The sequence below is a fragment of the Hyperolius riggenbachi genome, chromosome 6 (assembly GCF_040937935.1).
Source record: "Hyperolius riggenbachi isolate aHypRig1 chromosome 6, aHypRig1.pri, whole genome shotgun sequence".
Lineage (NCBI taxonomy): Eukaryota > Metazoa > Chordata > Amphibia > Anura > Hyperoliidae > Hyperolius > Hyperolius riggenbachi.
In genome coordinates, this window is record NC_090651.1 from 262,729,901 (window position 1) to 262,751,947 (window position 22,047).

Below are 22,047 nucleotides of genomic sequence, written 5' to 3' on the forward strand. Positions count from 1 at the left end.
AAAACAAGTTTTGCCTTAGTATTACCTACCTACTGTTTTAAAGAGGATAATAATGAGATCATGAATTTATAATTCTGTAACATGACATATTTGTACTATTCTCTAACATACAGTAGCTCCATGCTAAATCATTTCAGTATTGTGTCCATGTTTGAATAGGGCGTTTAAGTTAGTTGACAAAAACATGTAAACTATATATGTCTATTATTTAATTTTATTATCTGCAACTACTTAAAGAGAATCTGTATTGTTAAAATCGCATAAAAGTAAACATACCAGTGCGTTAGGGGACATCTCCTATTCCCCTCTGTCACAATTTCGCTGCTCCTCGCCGCATTAAAAGTGGTTAAAAACAGTTTTAAAAAGTGTGTTTATAAACAAACAAAATGGCCACCAAAACAGGAAGTAGGTTGATGTACAGTATGTCCACACATAGAAAATACATCCATACACAAACAGGCTATATACACCCTTCCTTTTGAATCTCAAGAGATCATTGTGTGTTTCTTTCCCCCTGCATCTCTCATGCACTGAAGTTTCAGGCTGCTCTTTTCTTCCAGCAAACAGCTTTGCTCTTGACTGTAATTCCTCAGTATGTGAAAGCCCAACCAGCTCAGAGGACGATTTATCCAGCTTGTAAAAGATAAGAGAGAAGAGAGAAGCTGCCCTAATCTAAATAATACACAGGCAGTGTGCATAGAGGGGCCTGGAAGGGGGAGTTCATAGCAGAACCACAACACTGAAGAACTTGGCAGCCTTCCAGACACAGGCCGACAAGTCTGACAGGGAAAGTCTGACAGGGGAAAGATACATTGATTTATTACAGAGACTGTGATAGCAGAAAGTGCTGCAGTAAGCCAGAACAGATTAGAATAGCTTTTGGAACTTGTAGGATGATAAAAAACAGGATGCAATTTTTGTTACGGAGTCTCTATAATGTTTCCACTCTCTGAATGTTGTATTGGAACGCGTACATCAAAAAGGGCACCTGGAAAAGCCGAAAGCAGAATATTGGTAAATTGACTGATATTCTACTATTGAAGTGGAAAACAAATGATAGTAAAATATTGAAATACTGATATCAGTTAAACTTAAGCCTATTTTCACACTGAACCCTGAGAAAGTTTACACAAGTTTCATGTGATCATAACTGTATTCCGCATACCACACAAATCACAATGGGAGGGAGGGTGAATGTCAGTTAGCTACACCCCTTATTAGAAGGCAGTCCTCCAAGAAGAAAGGGAACCAACCAGCAGGAGCAAAACATACCTTGTGACCACACTATTAACCACTTAAAGAAGAACTCCAGTGAAAATAATGTAATAAAAAAGTACTTCATTTTTACAAGAATTATGTATAAATGATTTAGTCAGTGTTTGCCCATTATAAAATCTTTTAAATCCCTGATTTACATTCTGACATTTATTACATGGTGACATTTTTACTGTTGGCAGGCAATGTAGCTGCTGCATGTTTTTTTGCAGTTGGAAACAGCTGTAAACAGCTATTTCCCACAATGCAGCAAGGTTCACAGGAAACTGCCAGGAGTACGTACTATGAATTTTCTTGTGGGAGGGGTTTCACCACAATATTGGTCATACAACGCCCCCTGATAGTCTGTTTGTGAAAAGGAATAGATTTCTAATTTAAAAGGGGGTATCAGCTACTGGTTGGGATAAAGTTCAATTCTTGGTCAGAGTTTCTCTTTAAGCCCACAGGGTTGTTTATTTTTTGCTTCTGAGCAACATTCACCTCCCATTCATTTGCCAATAACTTTATCACTACTCATCACAATGAATTGATCTATATCTTGTTTTTTTCCGCCACTAATTAGGCTTTCTTTGGGTGGTACATTTTGCTAAGAATTAATTTATTCTAAATCAATTTTAACAGGAATATTAAGAAAGAAATGGAAAAAAATCATTATTTCTCAGTTTTGGCCATTATAGTTTGAAATTAATACATGCTACCATAATTAAAACCCATGTATCTTATTTGCCCATTTGTCACGCTTATTACACCATTTAAATGATGTCCCTATCACAATGTATGGCGGCCATATTTTATTTGGAAATAAAGGTGCATTTTTTCATTTTGCATCCATCACTACTTACAAGCCCATAATTTAAAAAAAAATTATATTAATATATTTTTTTGGCATGCATATTTAAAAAGTGCAGACCCTTAGGTAACGATTTATGTTTTTGTTTTTTTTTATTGTATTTTTTTTTTATAAAAAAAATTATTTGGGTAATTTTTGGTGTGAAAGGTAAACAGCTAATTTTAAATGTAAAAAAAAAAATGTATTTATTTAATAAACAATGGATGTGGGTGTACCGTATATGCTGGCGTATAAGGCAACTGGGCATATAAGACGACCCCCCAACTTTGCCAGTTAAAATGTAGAGGTTGGGGTATGCTCGCCGTATAAGACTACCCCATAGTAGGAGTGTCAGGGTGCCGGGTATCAGGCAGAGCTGTAATTACCTTATGCTGCAGTCTTCCGGTAATAAGAAAGATAGATCGCGTTCTCAGTTTAAAAAATAACTTGTTGTAACAGCTTCTTGCGAGCAGCCGCTCGCACGGGTAGCAGTGCAGCTTCCTGCGTCCCTTGACTGGTGACGTGTGCGCTCCACTGATGAGGCTCACGCCGGAAGAGATTGCCTGGTTGTATTGTGGAGCGCACATGTCACAAGTCAGGTGACGCCGGAAGCTGCATTGCTTCCCGTGCGAGTGGCTGCTCGCAAGAAGCTGTTACAACAAGTTATTTTTTAAACGGAGAATGCGATCTATCTTTCTTATTACCGGATGACTGCAGCATAAGGTAATTACAGTTCTGCCTGACATACGGCACCCTGACCAGACCTGACATTCTGACACTCGGCGTATAAGATGACCCCCGACTTTTCAGATGATTTTTCAGGGTTAAAAAGTCATCTTATACGCCAGTATATACGGTAGTTTTACTATTTGGCCACAAGATGGCCACAGTCAAAAAGTCCTGGAAGCGTGATTGTATGCTTCCAGGAAGCATTAGGAGGACAGGAAATTTTTGTTACTCAGAAAAACCGCAGCCTCTGATAAGAGGCTGTCGGTTTTTCTGTGGAGGACTTCGATCAATGAATGGGATCTATAATCCCATTCATTGATCGTTGGGATAATGGCCGGCAGCGGGAGCATGTGTGGCCCGCAGGAGTGAGCACAGCCTATCTGGACGAGGATGTTCATCTAGATAGGCTTAAATGGTTAAAGAGTAACTGTCGCGAAACTCTTAAAATGTAAAACACATACAAATAATAAGTACATTTCTCCCAGAGTATAATGAGCCATACATGACTTTTCTACTATGTTGCTGTCACTTACAGCAAGTAGTAGAAATCTGACATTACCAACAGGTTTTGGGCTAGTCCATCTCTTCATGGGGTATTCTCAGCATGGCCTTTATTCTTTATAAAGACATTCCCTTAAAATGATTAATACAAAGATGATGACCAGCCTCCCTGCTCACCGTACACTATTGTGGCAGTTGGACAGAGCAACTGCCATTTACTAAGTGCTTTTAAAAATAAAGATAACCCTGAGAACCTCACTATGAGAAGATGGGTTAGTCCAAAACCTGTCGGTAATGTTAGATTTCTACTACTAGTGACAGCAACATAGGAGAAAAGTAATTTATGGCTCAGTTTACTCAGGAAGAAACGTACTTCTTATTTGTATGTGTTTTATATCTTAAGATTTTCGTGACAGTTACTCTTTAAGGATTAGAGAGCATTCATTTTTTTATGGATAGGGGTGGAGTTAGTCCCCAGTGAACGTGTTCATATGTGCATGCACATCAGGGTTAGTGAATTAGTGAACTTTTGCATACATTCACAAGCTGAAATTACTAGTCCCATAATGTCTAAACATGGTGTTTAACATCATGTTTGCAAATGCATGATTGTGCCAGGATTTGCATTTCTGCAAAAGCTTTTGGGTACAATACAATGCAATACAATAACATTTCTATAGTGCTTTTCTCCCATAGGACTCAAAGCGCTTAGGCTCTCTCAGATTCAGTAATTGGTAGTAGGATGAAGTCTTCACACAACAAAAGTTATATTTCTGCAAATGCCAAACTGAACAGGTGGGATTTCAGTCTGGATTTAAACACATCTAGGAATGGAGCTGTCCTGACCTGCTGAGGTAAGGAGTTCCAAACGTAGGAGCAGCATGACAGAAGGCTCTGGGACCAAAAGTTTCCAAGTGGACTCTGGGTAGTGTTGGGCGAACATCTAGATGTTCGGGTTCGGGCCGAACAGGCCGAACATGGCCGCGATGTTCGGGTGTTCGACCCGAACTCCGAACATAATGGAAGTCAATGGGGACCCGAACTTTTGTGGTTTGTAAAGCCTCCTTACATGCTACATACCCCAAATTTACAGGGTATGTGCACCTTGGGAGTGGGTACAAGAGGAAAAAAAATTTAGCAAAAAGAGCTTATAGTTTTTGAGAAAATCGATTTTAAAGTTTCAAAGGGAAAACTGTCTTTTAAATGCGGGAAATGTCTGTTTTCTTTGCACAGGTAACATGCTTTTTGTCGGCATGCAGTCATAAATGTAATATATATAAGAGGTTCCAGGAAAAGGGACCGGTAATGCTAACCCAGCAGCAGCACACGTGATGGAACAGGAGGAGGGTGGCGCAGGAGGAGAAGGCCACGCTTTGAGACACAACAACCCAGGCCTTGCATGAGGACAAGAAGCGTGCGGATAGCATGCTTTGTACCACCATGCAGTCATAAATGTAATAAAGATAAGTGGTTCAATAAACAGGGACCACGCGGCAACGCTAACCCAGCAGCAGCACACGTGATGGAACAGGAGGAGGCGCAGGAGGAGAAGGCCACGCTTTGTGAGACACAACAACCCAGGCCTTGCATGAGGACAAAAAGCGTGCGGATAGCATGCTTTGTACCGCCATGTAGTCATAAATGTAATAAAGATAAGAGGTTCAATAAACAGGGACCACGCGGCAACGCTAACCCAGCAGCAGCAGCAGCAGCAGCACACGTGATGGAACAGGAGGAGGCGCAGGAGGAGAAGGCCACGCTTTGTGAGACACAACAACCCAGGCCTTGCATGAGGACAAAAAGCGTGCGGATAGCATGCTTTGTACCGCCATGTAGTCATAAATGTAATAAAGATAAGAGGTTCCATAAACAGGGACCGGCAACGGTAACCCAGCAGCAGCAGCAGCAGCACACGTGATGGAACAGGAGGAGGCGCAGGAGGAGAAGGCCACGCTTTGTGAGACACAACAACCCAGGCCTTGCATGAGGACAAAAAGCGTGCGGATAGCATGCTTTGTACCGCCATGTAGTCATAAATGTAATAAAGATAAGAGGTTCCATAAACAGGGACCGGCAACGGTAACCCAGCAGCAGCAGCAGCAGCAGCAGCACACGTGATGGAACAGGAGGAGGCGCAGGAGGAGAAGGCCACGCTTTGTGAGACACAACAACCCAGGCCTTGCATGAGGACAAAAAGCGTGCGGATAGCATGCTTTGTACCTCCATGTAGTCATAAATGTAATAAAGATAAGAGGTTCCATAAACAGGGACCGGCAACGGTAACCCAGCAGCAGCAGCAGCAGCAGCAGCACACGTGATGGAACAGGAGGAGGCGCAGGAGGAGAAGGCCACGCTTTGTGAGACACAACAACCCAGGCCTTGCATGAGGACAAAAAGCGTGCGGATATAGCAGCAATGCTTTTTGCCGCCATGCAGTCATAAATGTAATACAGATGAGAGGTTCAATAAACAGGGACCGGAAACGCTAAACCATCCCAGATGTTCATCGGTCATGTTACTTGGTTGGGGTCCAGGAGTGTTGCGTAGTCGTTTCCAATCCAGGATTGATTCATTTTAATTTGAGTCAGACGGTCTGCATTTTCTGTGGAGAGGCGGATACGCCGATCTGTGATGATGCCTCCGGCAGCACTGAAACAGCGTTCCGACATAACGCTGGCTGCCGGGCAAGCCAGCACCTCTATTGCGTACATTGCCAGTTCGTGCCAGGTGTCTAGCTTCATGCCCGGTTTCAGGTCCAGCGGTGCCAGCCACAAATCCGTCTGTTCCTTTATTCCCCTCCAAATTTCCTCCCCTGTGTGCTGCTTATCCCCAAGGCAGATCAGCTTCAGCAACGCTTGCTGACGCATGCCAACAGCTGTGCTGCACTGCTTCCACGATCCTACTGCTGCTGGTGCTGGGTTAGCATTTCCGGATGAGGTACAGCTTTGAGATGCGTTGGAGGAGAAGGAGTCAGAGAGGTAGGTGCTGCTGTTGTTATCCAGCTGTTTGCGGCGTGGGCAACACCCGCGCCGTAGCAGGTGAGGAATCGCTGCCAGGCTCCACAAGGTTCACCCAGTGCGCTGTAAGGGAGATGTATCGACCCTGGCCGAACGCACTCGTCCAGGTGTCAGTGGTGAGGTGAACCTTGCAGGCAACGGCATTCTTCAAGCTTCGGGTTATTTAGCTGACCACGTGCTCATGCAACTCAGGCACTGCAGAGCGCGCAAAGTGGTAGCGGCTGGGAACCACGTAACGTGGGATGGCCACTGACATCATGCCCTTGAAGCTGTTTGTCTCCACCACTCGATATGGCAGCATTTCGCAGGCCAGAAGCTTGGCTATGCTGGCTGGCTGTTACTGCCACGGCCCGGGGGTCATTTGCTGGCAATTTCCTCTTGTGCTCAAACATCTCAGAGACAGACAACTCAACCGTAGCGCTGCACACCGAAGGGCTGTTGGTTGTTGTGTTTGATGAACACTGGGAGACCTCAAGAGCACTAGTCCGGAAAGTGACAGTGTCAGCATCGTCTGATGTTTGTGAATGTTGTGAACCACGCAATGGCTGGGCTACTGCTGCTGCTGAGGCGGGTCTGGTGGTGAGTCTGGTGAACCCAAGGGAGGCAGTGTTGCTGGTGGTACCCTGTCCTGCCGCGTTTGCCCACAGAGTGGGATGTTTGGATAGAATGTGGCGGCTCATGCTGGTGGTGGAGAGGTTGTTAATACTTTTCCCCCTGCTCAGGCGGGTCTTGCACACCTTGCAAATCGCCATGGTAACATCCTCAGTGCAGTCTTCAAAGAAAGCCCAGACTTTAACTGGCTGAGGACTCGGACCTCGTGCGTGATGTGCTGGTGCTGCTTAACCCACTGCTGGACGCTTGAGAGGTCATCCAAGTAATTATCTGGTCCTGTTCTTTTGGATCTGTGAGGGTTGTTGTCCTGGACAACATGGGCAGTATTGAGTGGGTTTTCTTGGGTGCTCCCCTGTGGCCTGTACGTGAACCGTCAGGGGAAACACCTCTTCCCTTGCCCCTCCCTCTTTCACCGGATTTCTTCCTCATTTCACTTATCCTTAAAGTACACGCTGACTGGCAGCAGTACAGTGGCAGTACAGAAATGCTATACAGTGGTGGGTGAGCGGTGTACCACTATTGTCAGCAGTGACACAGAGCACAATGCTATACAGTGGCGGGTGAGCGGTGTACTACTGTTCCCAGCAGACACAGAGTGGAAGTAAACACAATGCTATATAGTGTGGCTGAGCCGTGTACACAGAGTGGCATTAAACACAATGCTATATAGTCTGCTATATAGTCACCCCGAACAGGGTGATGTTCTGCAGAACCCGAACAGTGGCAAACACTGTTCGCCCAACACTACTGGGAGGGAACGCAGATTTTAGTACCTAAACACACGATACAACATGTTTTCCGGGGTCGGACTCTGAGGCACATACAGATGGTCCCGATCATCATCCTCATCATACAACTCTTCTCCTGAGTCTGACCCACCCACCACCTCTGCCACCCCAACATCCCCAGACACAGACCCCCCATCGTCCTCAACATTAACTTGGGATGCTGGCCTGAGCCAGACCTCCTCCTCCACATCAGGCCCCATCATCTCCTCAATGGCAGCCCTCATTAATCGCTCTGGCGACGGACTGAGGGACACAACGTTCTCCTCCGGGGAGGGCTGCTGCTGACCACTGGCTGCTGGGGTGGATGTTATAGCTTGCGTGGGGCGTTGGCTGTTGCTGTTGTTGGGAGTGCTGCTCACAGCGGAGGTCTCTGGGGAACTCATGTTGAGCTCATATAGTGGTTGACGGTGAGTGGAGTATTACTGATCCCAGCAATATACACACTGACTGGCAGAGTACGCAATGCTATATAGTGTGGCTGAGCGGTGTACACAGAGTGGCAGTAAACACAATGCTATATAGTCTGGCTGAACGAGCGGTGTACTACTGTTCCCAGCAGAATCAGAGTGGCAGTAAACAATGGTATATAGTCTGGCTGAGCGGTGTACACAGAGTGTCAGTAAACAATGGTATATAGTCTGGCTGAGCGGTGTACACACAATGCTATATAGTCTGCTATATAGTGTCAGTAAACAATGGTATATAGTCTGGCTGAGCGAGCGGTGTACTACTGTTCCCAGCAGAATCAGAGTGGCAGTAAACAATGGTATATAGTCTGGCTGAGCGGTGTACACAGAGTTTCAGTAAACAATGGTATATAGTCTGGCTGAGCGGTGTACACAGAGTGTCAGTAAACAATGGTATATAGTCTGGCTGAGCGGTGTACACAGAGTGGCAGTAAACACAATGCTATATAGTCTGGCTGAGCGAGCGGTGTACTACTGTTCCCAGCAGAATCAGAGTGGCAGTAAACAATGGTATATAGTCTGGCTGAGCGGTGTACACAGAGTGTCAGTAAACAATGGTATATAGTCTGGCTGAGCGGTGTACACAGAGTGTCAGTAAACAATGGTATATAGTCTGGCTGAGCGGTGTACACAGAGTGGCAGTAAACACAATGCTATATACTCTGGCTGAGCGAGCGGTGTACCACTATTCCCAGCAGACACAGAACAGTGAACAGAATGCTATATAGTGTGGATGAGCGAGCGGTGTACCACTATTCCCAGCAGACACAGAACAGTAAACAGAATGCTATATAGTGTGGCTGAGCGAGCGGTGTACCACTATTCCCAGCAGACACAGAACAGTGAACAGAATGCTATATAGTGTGGCTGAGCGAGCGGTGTACCACTATTCCCAGCAGACACAGAACAGTGAACAGAATGCTATATAGTGTGGCTGAGCGAGCGGTGTACCACTATTCCCAGCAGACACAGAACAGTAAACAGAATGCTATATAGTGTGGCTGAGCGAGCGGTGTACCACTATTCCCAGCAGACACAGAACAGTAAACAGAATGCTATATAGTGTGGCTGAGCGAGCGGTGTACCACTATTCCAAGCAGACACAGAACAGTGAACAGAATGCTATATAGTGTGGCTGAGCGAGCGGTGTACCACTATTCCCAGCAGACACAGAGTGGCAGTAAACAGAATGCTATATAGTGTGGCTGAGCGAGGTACACAGAGTGGCAGTAAACAGAATGCTATATAGTGTGGCTGAGCAAGCGGTGTACTACTATTCCCAGCAGACACAGAGTGGCAGTAAACAGAATGCTATATAGTGTGGCTGAGCGAGGTACACAGAGTGGCAGTAAACAGAATGCTATATAGTGTGGCTGAGCAAGCGGTGTACTACTGTTCCCAGCAGTGACACAATGACAGGGGGGACCCTGGCTAGCGTGGCTGGAGCGCGAACTACCCTGCCTGCCTACCCAAAGCTAAACCCACAGACAAATGGAGGAGATATGACGTGGTTCGGGTATTTATTTACCCGAACCACGTGACCGTTCGGCCAATCAGAGCGCGTTCGGGTCCGAACCACGTGACCCGTTCGGCCAATCACAGCGCTAGCCGAACGTTCGGGGAACGTTCGGCCATGCGCTCTTAGTTCGGCCATATGGCCGAACGGTTTGGCCGAGCACCGTCAGGTGTTCGGCCGAACTCGAACATCACCCGAACAGGGTGATGTTCTGCAGAACCTGAACAGTGGCGAACACTGTTCGCCCAACACTAACTCTGGGTATGACTAGATTATTAGAACCTAGATCCGAGACTGCAGGGATCGCTGCACAGCTGTAACATTTCTTTCATGTATCCACTATCCAGGGCCCAGATTATTTTGTGATTTAAATGTCAGAAGGCTGATCTTGAATAGGACCCTCCATTTTATAGGTAGCCAGTGAAGGGAGTGCAGCACTGTTGTTATGTGGAAGTGACGGGGTTGGTTGGTTAACAGTCTGGCAGCAGTATTCTGTATCAGCTCTAGGCGGTACAAGTCCTTTTTTGGAAGGCCAGTGTAGAGAGCTGGCTGTAGGTTCCTTTTTGACCCTGCAAACCACATTATGGGAAGTTGATCCACTACTAAGGATGAACATAACACTTGTTTATTGTCTATGTAGAGGAACGAGTGGGTTATATCAGTAGTAGAGTTGGGCCGAACGGTTCGCCTGCGAACGGTTCCATGCGAACTTCAGTGGTTCGCGTTCGCGTCCCGCAGACGAACCTTTGCGGAAGTTCGGTTCGCCCCATAATGCACATGGAGGGTCAACTTTGACCCTCTACATCACAGTCAGCAGGCCCAGTGTAGCCAATTAGGCTACACTAGCCCCTGGAGCCCCACCCCGCCTTATATAAGGCAGGCAGCGGCGGCCATTACGGTCACTCGTGTGCTGCCTGCGTTAGTGAGAGTAGGGCGAGCTGCTGCAGACTGTCTCTCAGGGAAAGATTAGTTAGGCTTAACTTGTTCCTGTCTGGCTGCATACCTGTTCTGTGAACCCACCACTGCATACCTGTGCTGTGGACCCACCACTGCATACCTGTGCTGTGAACCCACCACTGCATACCTGTGCTGTGAACCCACCACTGCATACCTGTTCAGTGAACCCACCACTGCATACCTGTGCTGTGAACCCACCACTGCATACCTGTTCAGTGAACCTGCCACTGCATACCTGTTCTGTTCAGTGGACCCGCCACTGTATACCTGTTCATTGAACCCACCACTGCATACCTGTGCTGTGAACCCACCACTGCATACCTGTTCTGTGAACCCACCACTGCATACCTGTGCTGTGAACCCACCACTGCATACCTGTTCAGTGAACCTGCCACTGCATACCTGTTCTGTTCAGTGGACCCGCCACTGTATACCTGTTCATTGAACCCACCACTGCATACCTGTGCTGTGAACCCACCACTGCATACCTGTTCTGTGAACCCACCACTGCATACCTGTTCAGTGAACCCGCCACTGCATACCTGTTCTGTTCAGTGGACCCGCCACTGTATACCTGTTCAGTGAACCTGCCACTGCATACCTGTTCTGTGAACCCACCACTGCATACCTGTACTGTGAACCCACCACTGCATACCTGTTCAGTGAACCTGCCACTGCATACCTGTTCAGTGAACCCGTCACTGCATACCTGTTGTGTTCAGTGAACCTGCCACTGCATACCTGTTGTGTTCAGTGAACCTGCCACTGCATACCTGTTCTGTGAACCCGGAGCTACATCAGCCAGGCGACCATATGGGCTGTAAAGCCACCAAAACCTGCACTCTCGCCATGGTGCGCACCAGTCCAGCACGGCCGTCACTACACAAACAGCTGTTTGCGGTGCGTTACACGGTGAGTTTGGTGTGTCAGTGTGAAGCAGTACCTTAATTACACTACCTGATTGATGTATACACATGCAAGATGTTTGAAAGCACTTTAGGCCTGTCATTTAGCATTCAATGTGATTTCTGCCCTTAAAACGCTGCTTTGCGTCAAATCCAGATTTTTCCCCGGGACTTTTGGCATGTATCCCACTCCGCCATGCCCCCCTCCAGGTGTTAGACCCCTTGAAACATCTTTTCCATCACTTTTGTGGCCAGCATAATTATTTTTTTTTTTCAAAGTTCGCATCCCCATTGAAGTCTATTGCGGTTTGCGAACTTTAACGCGAACCGAACCTTCCGCGGAAGTTCGCGAACCAGGTTCGCGAACCTAAAATCGGAGGTTCGGCCCAACTCTAATCAGTAGGGAAATGATTTTGCTGAAAGGGAGGCTTTAGATAACGGACAATGCCAACTACAGAGCTACATCAGCATTAACTTTGGATGTCTTTCCTGTTTGGCATATTAAAAAAAATCTAAGGTATAATAAAAACTTTATACGAGGCCTTGGCAGGTTCCGACTCTTGGGCTGCATACACAAACACATGTCTGACAGACTGTAGACTGGATCTTAGTGAACTGATGACTCTGGCAAATGTGTTTTTTTATTTGCTTGGGGAAAAAAAAAAAAAGAAAAACTTGCTAAGCTTTCCTCCCAGAGTGAACTTATTAAAGAGTGCTTCTTGCAATCCTCAAGTATTTCATTCCAGCAATTTAAAAACAAAAATGATATTTTAAAACATATCAAAACCCCTCAGGCCCAGCAGGAGAGCTATTTCCTGCAGAGTTAACAGCAGTGCTGAAGATCAGTTAAGCAGCTTCTCGAAAACTATGAGAGAACCAAAATAACATAGCGGAGCTAGGGGTAAAACCAAGCACAACAGAAATATCTGATGCAGATCTGTCCTTGGAGCTACCGGGTGAAATTTCACCAGACCTTATCTACTTTGAAAAACAATAGCCTGCTGTGCATAAATGCGTAATTATACTACTTTAGCATTCATGACAGCGCAGGGGAAAGTGAGAGCGTATTTACATACATCTGCCCAGAAAAATAACTAAGATATGCTAGCAGGTACACTAAAGGCCTAATTTACAAGTTAATTTGGGGTTTCAGTAAGCATTCCCATTGCTTTCTTAAGCTTTCCCTAACCCACATGGCTTATATTACAAGTTTACATTGCAACAATTGGCTTGTAGATCTGTGCACAAAACAACCACAAACCCTCCTGATCTCCAACTGCCCCCCATAAGTTCTTGGGAACAAAATCTCTTTCTCTCTTTTATTACGTGTTTTGCCAGCTCTAAACCTTTTTTTCCAATCTTTTAAAATTATGTAGTTCTTATTTTAATATGAAAGAAAACTAAAGACTAAAGGAGCAATGTGGGTTGAATTCTAAACTATATATTTTGCTTATGAATTCTTTCATAGAGACAGAAATCTGCAGCTCAGACCAGTAACCTCCGAGCCCGACATGTGGTAGCTGCTGAGAGGTTTGGAAAGACAGTGCAGTGTGGCGGCATTTCAACTCACCTCCCCTAGTATCCAGACACTGGCAGCCTTTTTTATTTAAGTTCTTGCAGGCTCTCGGTCCCTCTGGTGAGATCACCATCTGTTGTCATAGTGAGAAAAGGCGATCTCACTATAGGGGTCTGGTGGATGCAGGGAGAATTGCAGAGCTGGATCCAGGGAAAGTGAGGGGCTGCTGCAGATCTCTCTAGCGGCATGATAGCTTCCTGCTTTTAGGGTCTAAACGCATGTAAAAAGTTGTTACCACTTTTAGACCCTAAACTCCAGAAGTAATCATACCACCAGAGGAGTTAATGGCTTTTAGAAGGAAATCCAGCGTTTGATTCAGCATATCACTTCATTATCACTATCCAGTTGTCCCTCTTTGGCAATCTTAAACTTGATTTATTGCAATCGTTACTGCTGCGCTCTCCATGCATATCTGGAAACAAAAGATACAAACTCCACATAAGGTTCAATAGATTTTCACTACACCCCAGTGTCCAGGTGACTGTGATAGTTAGTGCCACTCTCTTGTGCAAAACCACATCCCCTCTGTCTGGATTCTCACCAGATGTAGACTACCTCAGCTCACAGGTGGATCTAGCCACAAACTCCTTAGTTGCACTGTTGAGCAATACCTCACTTTAAAAAATATGATTAGTCCCAAATGCACAGCTCCACTGCTACCCTCTACTATATCCCCCCACCCCTGGCCAGATTAAATCTCCCTCAAAATGTCGGTAGTTCACTCCCACCACTTGTTATATGAAGCAGCATTAGGAATTTAATTAGATTTTCTAATTTCCATTTGAATAGGATATGATAACCCCAACTCCAGGTGACTACTTTATTTTTATTTAATTATCATTTTTTTCTATCTATTGTATCCTATCACATATTTTAGAGTGTGAGTTATTGTGTTCATTCTGAAGCTATTTGTAGGCTTTGCTATTGGCAATATCTATATTTCATATACTTTCCCACCAGCAGACCTGCGTGATTACAATAAGTTTATTTTGGATCTTGTCTGAAAATAGTTGCTGTTTTCTATAGGTAAGGCAACGCTAGACGTAACCCTCCACAGTTATATGTCTTAGTGGCTTTACATGAGTACAGATGTTATGTGCACTGAGCAAATTTGATTATTTTTTCTTGTTTCTTTAAACCTTTTTTAAACACCAGTTTAAATGAAAAACATATCCTGTGTGGTCCTTCACCAAAATATCCAAATGAAGTCTGTCTAACCCTTAAGGGTAGGACCTCTATTAAATAGGTCCAACCAAGCATCTGGGTTCATATCAGGCGTCCCACAACCCTGTGGCCAGCTTCACTGTCTTCACAAATTCACACTGCCTCTTAATAGTTTGCCTCATAACGAAGAACCCACCATAAGATAACACAGTAAACACCAAACTCTTTATTATTAAAATGCACTCACATGTCACAAGGTTTACACTATGTATAGAGTTTAGTGACAGGCTCTCCCCTGTGCACCTCCCAGGTAGTGATGGGCGAACACCTGGATGTTCGGGTTCGGGAAAGTTCGCCGAACATGGCCGAGATGTTCGGCATGTTCGGGCCGAACCCCGAACTTCCCGAACATCCTGCTTTTGGGGGCCCTATGGGGTCGGAGGCATAAGGGGGGAGCATGCCCCGATCGCGGGGGGGGGGTCGGAAATTCCCCCCACCCCCTCCGCTAGCGCTCCCCCCTCTGCCCGCTTCCCCATACAAAAGTTTAAGCAAAGTACCTGTAATAGTGGATGGCCTGGCAGTGGCACTGTGGAGTGAGGAGGAGGAGTCCGGAGAGTGACGCGTTGAGGGAGGCCGGGCAGCGGGCGGTTCAGCGGTAGTACCCTTGTGGTACTTCCGCCCTTTCTCTGACCTCACGCTCGCTGCCCGGCCTCCCTCAACGCGTCACTCTCCGGACTCCTCCTCCTCACTCCACAGTGCCACTGCCAGGCCCTCCACTAATACAGGTACTTTGCTTAAACTTTTGTATGGGGAAGCGGGCAGAGGGGGGAGCGCTAGCGGAGGGGGTGGGGGGAATTTCCGACCCCCCCCGCGATCGGGGCATGCTCCCCCCTTATGCCTGCGACCCCATAGGGGGGCCGTATTCGGCCGAACAGGGCCCTGTTCGGCCGAACAGGGGCCCTGTTCGGCCAGGTTCGGCCAGGAATTGAGCCGTTCGGACGAACGCGAACAGTTCGGCCGAACACCACCAGGTGTTCGGCCGAACTCGAACATCACCCGAACAGGGTGATGTTCTGCAGAACCCCGAACAGTGGCGAACACTGTTCGCCCAACACTACTCCCAGGTAGGGCATCTAGTGGTGTCTGTCTCCCTCTGAGTTCCTGGGAGCAGTGGACCTTACTTCCTAGTTGCCATGTAAGCTCAGTCCAACATGTTTCATTGTATACCAACTACTCATGAAGGGCATGAAGAATTTGCAGCTCTCCAATCATAAAAAGGTTATAATTCCCTTTCATTGGTTGCTGTCTATCCAGCTCCACCCCTCCAGGTTAGGTCACCCATCTTAATTGGCTGAATGATAATCTATCTGAATATCCCAATGTCCTAAAGGTGTCCCTGTTTGTTGGCTCATAAAGTTGGAGAGTACATTACCTAAAAATTGCATGCAAACTACCGGTTACAGTTTGTTCACCTTTAATCCTCTTTCTGTCCCACTAGGATGCCTTTCAACCATCAAGGGAAGGATTCCACCTTAAAGGACACCTGAAGCGAAAATAAACAAATGAAATAAAATATTTTATCTATCTTCCTTCTCCTAAAAATGACTTTTTAAGATATTCCACAGTTTTATATTATGTTTAAATCTACTTTTTAAGTTTTCACTGCTTTATTGTTTTTGTTCAATGACACGTCCATTGAAGTATGCCAGAGCTAAAATCTATGAACTATTGACCCTTTTTATCTATTTCCTGCTCTCAGAAGCCATTTTCTGCTAGGAAAGTGTTTTATAGTTGGAATTTATTATAGGTGAGGGTCACACTGCAGTCACTTCCTGTCTGAGTCAGGACTGAGTCAGCCACTTACATACCTGATATTTAACTCATTCAGGCAGAGAAAGAAAAAAAGGAACACAGCATAGGTATTAGTGTGCTTGGCACTGTACATACCCATGTCTATCTCATCATGTGACACGTCACTTCGGTTATCCGGTGATGGCCGGCCCAGTCGCCGGGGCGGCCGTGGGCCCCGTAGCCGTTTCCAATCCTTTCTTCTACCCTGTCCAGGCCAGAACCACAGCAGTGGATACGTTCCAGGATTTGGTGGAAAGTGAATTGGTTCAATTGCAGAAAACTTCCAGAGCAAGCCCAAACCTTACTAAACGAGAACATGACGCACTCCAGTCCCTCCAGAACAATGACTCAATTGTCATTCGAAATGCCGACAAAGGAGGGGCTGTGGTCGTCTTGGACTCAGAAATGTATAGGGCGGAGGCTTTGCGCCAGCTGGATGATAAGGAGACTTATCAGATCCTACCAGGAGACCCCACGGCTCGATTTCAGGTTGAACTTAAAAAACTTTTGAATCTGGGGGTTTCCTTGGGAGTGTTCTCGGAAAAAGAGAGGGACTATCTCATGGTGGAGACACCAATAGTCCCCATTTTCCATCACCTCCCCAAGGTTCATAAACCGGACGTTCCCCCTAGGGGCCGTCCCATTGTTGCGGGCATCGGCTCCTTGGGGGAGCGTTTAGGCCAGTGGGTTGATAGTTGTCTTCAACCGCTGGTCCGACGGTTACCAGGTTTTCTGCGTGATACCACCCACTTACTAAACAGCCTTGAATCCCTGGAGTGGTCCAATCACTACACATGGGTTACCATGGACGTTACTGCCCTCTACTCTTCCATTCCCCATGGTCTTGCCCTCAAGGCACTGGACTTCCACATCCAGAAATATGGTTCTTATCCTGCGGGTGTTAAGGACCTCCTCATGTTGGCGGTGGATCATCTATTGGCCCACAATTATTTTTTGTTTGATGTGGTTTTTTTTATCTCCAGAGGTGCGGAGCTTCGATGGGAGAAAAATTCTCCCCATCCCTGGCGAATTTGTTCATGGGATGGTGGGAGGAGCTCCGCATCTTTGGAGAGATGAACCCCTTTTTTGAAAGCATATTTTGGTATGGGAGGTACATAGATGATCTGCTGATGATATGGGGGGGTCCCCGTGACTCCCTGCCCGATTTCCTTGCATATTGTAATGACAATGAATTTAATTTGTCTTTTACGATGTGCAGCGACTCCACCCAGATTGATTATCTGGATTTGACTTTGTGTGGGTCACAGGCTTTGGGCAGGGTGGTCACAAAGACCTACAGAAAGGCTTGTGCTGGCAACTCTCTTTTGTTGGCCTCTAGTTGCCATCCGAACCATACACTGAGGGCAATTCCCTATGGGGAAATGGTAAGAGTGGCTCGTAACTGCTCTGATCCTGATGCTTTGGAGCAGGAGCTGGATCTGGTGGAGAGGAGGCTTCGGGAACGGGGATATAACAAAAAATTGATAGACAAGGCGAGACAACAGGTTGTGCGCAGGAACCGCCGGGATCTGCTGGGCGTGGGTGCTGGGAGGAGGACAGGACAAAGACGAAATTTGACCTTTACAACTCCTTATAGTTTGGAGTACAATAAGGTGGTCAGCATTGTGAAGAAATATTTGCCAGTCCTCCATGCGGACCCCAGGCTCCGTAAGATTCTGGAGGGGGGATGTGCCTTTTCTGCACGCCCTGCCCCTACTTTGAGAACTCGTCTTTCTCCGAGCCTTTTCTCCAGCTCTCCTAGGCCGGTCCCAACGTGGCTAACCTGTAAAGGCTCATTTAGGTGCGGGTATAGCACCTGTAGGTGTTGCCGGGTTCATAACCAGACACGGGACGTTGTCTCGGTCTCCAATGGAGAGAGATTCGATATGAAGCTCTACATAAACTGCAATTCTAGCAATACAGTTTATCTCATCACCTGCACTAGTTGTAGGCTACAATATGTGGGATGTACCACCCGCCCTTTAAGACAACGTATTTCCGAACATTATAATGGGGCGGGCAGGTGCATCAGGAATGAGGCTTATGTTACCCAAGTTTCCAGTGTTTCTAAACATTTTTTGAGGGAGCATCAGGGGGATATGACTCATTTTTCATTTCAGGGTGTAGACAGGGTTGTACGCCCACCTAGAGGGGGCGACGTACACAGATGTCTTTTGAAACGTGAGGCCCTATGGATATGGAGATTGGGCACACGCATGCCTTTGGGCTTAAACTCCAGATTGGATATTAATTTGACATATGATGTAAGATGGTAATTCTTCCCTCTTCCCTCCCCCTGTCTTTTCTCCCCTCCCTCCCCCTTCCCCCCCCCCCCTCTTCTTCCATTTCTCCCTTTCCATTCCCTTTTTCCCATCTCTTATTCATGCTCCAGTGTATATTATATACCTTATTTACTATACAAAGATAACACCATATATGGAATTGTAGTTGAGTATATGTCTGTCATTCAACTGTATATCTTGATGCTTAACCATGTCATCATTGGTTTTTTAATGTTTGTACTTTGACCTGGTCATTTTATATGCATTTTTGTATTTGTTGCTTTAAGAGGCTAGCCACACCTATGGAGGGTGGGTGCCTGAGTATTTAAACCTGTGAAGTGTTTGTACATGTTAGCTATGATCAGGGCCGGGCCGAGGCATAGGCTGGAGAGGCTCCTGCCTCAGGGCGCAGTGTAGGAGGGGGCGCATAATTCATTCAGCTGTCATTCCTAATTGCGTTTGAAGCAGAAATAAATAAGAAAAGGGAGATACATGGCAGTGACTGCAAGCCAGATAACTAGATATTAAGGTGTTGGGGAGGTTGTGGGCCCTGTGGCGCCTCTTAGTCTAATAGCAATCAGTTTGTGATGGCTGGGGTGGGAGGGATGGAGGGGCACACTTTGGTGTCTCAGCCTTGGGTGCTGGAGGACCTTGTCCCGCCTCTGGCTATGATTAAGGGGCCTTCCTGAGCTCCGATACGCGTTAGCTTTTTGTGTGTCTACTGATGTGCTAATAAAGGAAGAAAACGTTTTTACATCCACCCATGGTGTAGTGGGATATCCTTTCCTTTTGCTTGGTTATCCTTTAAGTTGCATGGCATGCAATATCAATTGAGTTGTGGGCAGTGAGGAAAACAGAATATACTTTTCCCTCATTGAAAGCAAAGTCCATAATTAGAGTTTAGGTGTTCACTGAAGGTTTGTCCCATGAATACTCACTAAAAAGTGTAACCTCCCTAGAAATAAAGTGGTAATGTACTCACTCACAATAAATCCATTTAAAATAGCTTTACATTAGCTTTATTCATAATGCAATATGCTTGCATTGTTTATTGCACAGCACTGTGTATGTTATACCATATTTGTTAGAAATAGGCATTTGAATGCCAGCATGTAAAGTTAAAGCTGTCAAACTATGCCTATATTAATAGTAAACAAGTTGTTGTTTGTACTGGTCTCTACTTGAGTAATATGTCCCAAACTTTCCCTACGGCCTCCACAGGGCTAAACTGACTCTGTATAGTCAAAATGATCTCAGTGTTCAAGTGCTGCTATAATCTGTAAACCAGAGCCGGGACAATGTCCTCCAGCACCCAAGGCTGAGACACCAAAGTGCGCCCCCCCATCCCTCCCACCCCAGCCGGCACACACTGATTGCTATTAGACTAAGAAGCGCCACAGGGCCCACAAGCTCCCCAACACCTTAATATCTAGTTATCTGGCTTGCAGTCACTGCCATGTATCCCCTTTTCTTATTTCTTTCTGCTTCAAACACAATTAGTCATGACAGCTGAATGAATTCTACACTGCGCCCTGAGGCTGGAGCCTCTCCAGCCTATGCCTCGGCCCGGCCCTGCTGTAAACACTGTATACAGAGAAAATACCGCTGCTGGATCATTTCTGAAACTTCAACAGTGTGTCAGATGAGCTATCAGGAGTAAAGCAGCAAGAACAACAGCAGCATGGACCAATTTAAAGGGGAACTGAAGTAAGAGGTATATGGTGGCTGCCATATTTATTTCCTTTTAATCAATACCAGTTGCCTGGCAGCCCTGCTGGTCTATTTCTCTGCAGTAGTATCTGAATAACACCAGAAACAAGCATGCAGCTAGTCTTGTCAGATCTGACTGAGCTCAGCTCGTCCATCACCGCCGGAGGCTGCCGCTCAGGCCCTGCTGGGCCGATTTTCTTCAAATAAAAAGCAGCACACGCAGCCGGCACTTTGCCAGCCGCGTGTGCTGCCTGATCGCCGCCGCTCTGCGGCGATCCGCCGCGAGCAGCGCCGAAAGAGGGTCCCCCCAGCCGCCCGAGCCCTGCGCAGCCGGACCAATCAGTTCCGGCCAGCGCTAAGGGCTGGATCGGAGGCGGCTGACGTCAGGACGTCGGCTGACGTCCATGACGTCACTCCGCTCGTCGCCATGGCGACGAGGAAAGCCAAACAAGGAAGGCAGCTCATTGCGGCCTTCCTTGTTTATTCTGGGCGCCGGAGGCGATCGGAAGAACGCCTCCGGAGCGCCCTCTAGTGGGTTTTCATGCAGCCAACTTTCAGTTGGCTGCATGAAATAGTTTTTTTTTAATAAAAAAAAAACCCTCCCGCAGCCTCCCTGGCGATCTCAATAGAACGCCGGGGAGGTTAAAAAACGGAAACGTCTGATCTGCTGCATGCTTGTTCAGGGGTATGGCTAATAGTATTAGAGACAGAGGATCAGCAGGGCTGCCAGGCAACTGGTATTGCTTAAAAGGAAATAAATATGGCAGCCTCCGTATACCTCTTACTTCAGTTCCCCTTTAAAGGGGCACTATGGCAAAACATTGTAAAATGTAAAATATGCCCAAACATAGACAAATAAGAAGTATATTTTTTTCCAGAGTAAAATGAGTCATAAATTACTTTTCTCCTATGTTGCTGTCACTTACAGTAGGTAGTAGAAATCTGACAGAAGTGACAGGTTTTGGACTAGTCCATCTCTTCATAGGGTATTATCAGCAAGGCTTTTATTCTTTATAAAAATATTCCCTAAAAAGGATTTAAACAATGATGCTGGCCAGCTTCCCTGCTCGCTACACAGTTTTTGGAAGTTGGACAGAGCAACTGTAATTCACTAAGTGCTTTTAAAAATAAAAAAAATCCATGAGAATCCCCTATGAAGAGATGGACTAGTCCAAAACCTGTTGTTTCTTTCAGATTTCTACTACCTACTGTAAGTGACAGCAACATAGGAGAAAAGTAATTTATTGCTCATGTTACTCTGGAAAAAATTTACTTCTTATTTGTATGTTTTCACATATTTAAAATTTTACAATTTTCGCCATAGTGCCCCTTTAACTGTCACGTGCCTGGATAGCATGAATTCTCTGTGTGGCTGGATGGGCGCACCCGAAGGCGACTGCTGAGTGTGACTGGATAATGCGATGTGAGGTACAGGTACAACAGACAGAATAAGTAGTCAGGGATAAGCTAGAAGTCTGTTAACAGGAAATCAGTCCAAACCAGGTGAGGTACAGCAATGTCAAATGAATAGTCAAAGGATTACCAAGGATCAAAGCCAGGACATAAGTTTATAAGGGAAAGTATTTTAGGACACAGGAATGCAAGGAACACACAGAACCTGATGTTATGCTCAGGTGGCGACCATCAAACAAACAAGTCCTTAGAAAACATAATGCAGGAAGTGAGCTCACCTGCTCACATGCAAACAGGGATGCAGCAGATTCCAGTCACTAGATGGCACGGGAATGTCTAAAGGTCCTAGAAGAGATAACAGTTCTGCAGTCAGAGTCCTGAGCTGGTGGGTTTCCATGGGCAACCACTTTCTGAGGCATGATATTAACAAAGTATCTTTTCACAATGTATTTTTA

At 46.1% G+C, this 22,047-nt stretch overlaps 1 protein-coding gene across 2 annotated transcripts in view; it reads left to right on the plus strand.

The window, feature by feature from the left end:
• Nucleotides 1–19,758, plus strand: part of LOC137522728 (uncharacterized) — a 44,279-nt gene extending 24,521 nt beyond the window's left edge. For both annotated transcript variants that reach the window (XM_068242788.1, XM_068242787.1), the window contains exon 2: nt 15,835–19,758. In XM_068242788.1, the coding sequence (XP_068098889.1) occupies nt 16,329–17,264 (936 nt within the window). In that variant the 5' untranslated portion in view covers nt 15,835–16,328 and the 3' untranslated portion in view covers nt 17,265–19,758. The remainder of the gene's footprint in view (nt 1–15,834) is intronic.
• Nucleotides 19,759–22,047: the final 2,289 nt, after the last annotated feature.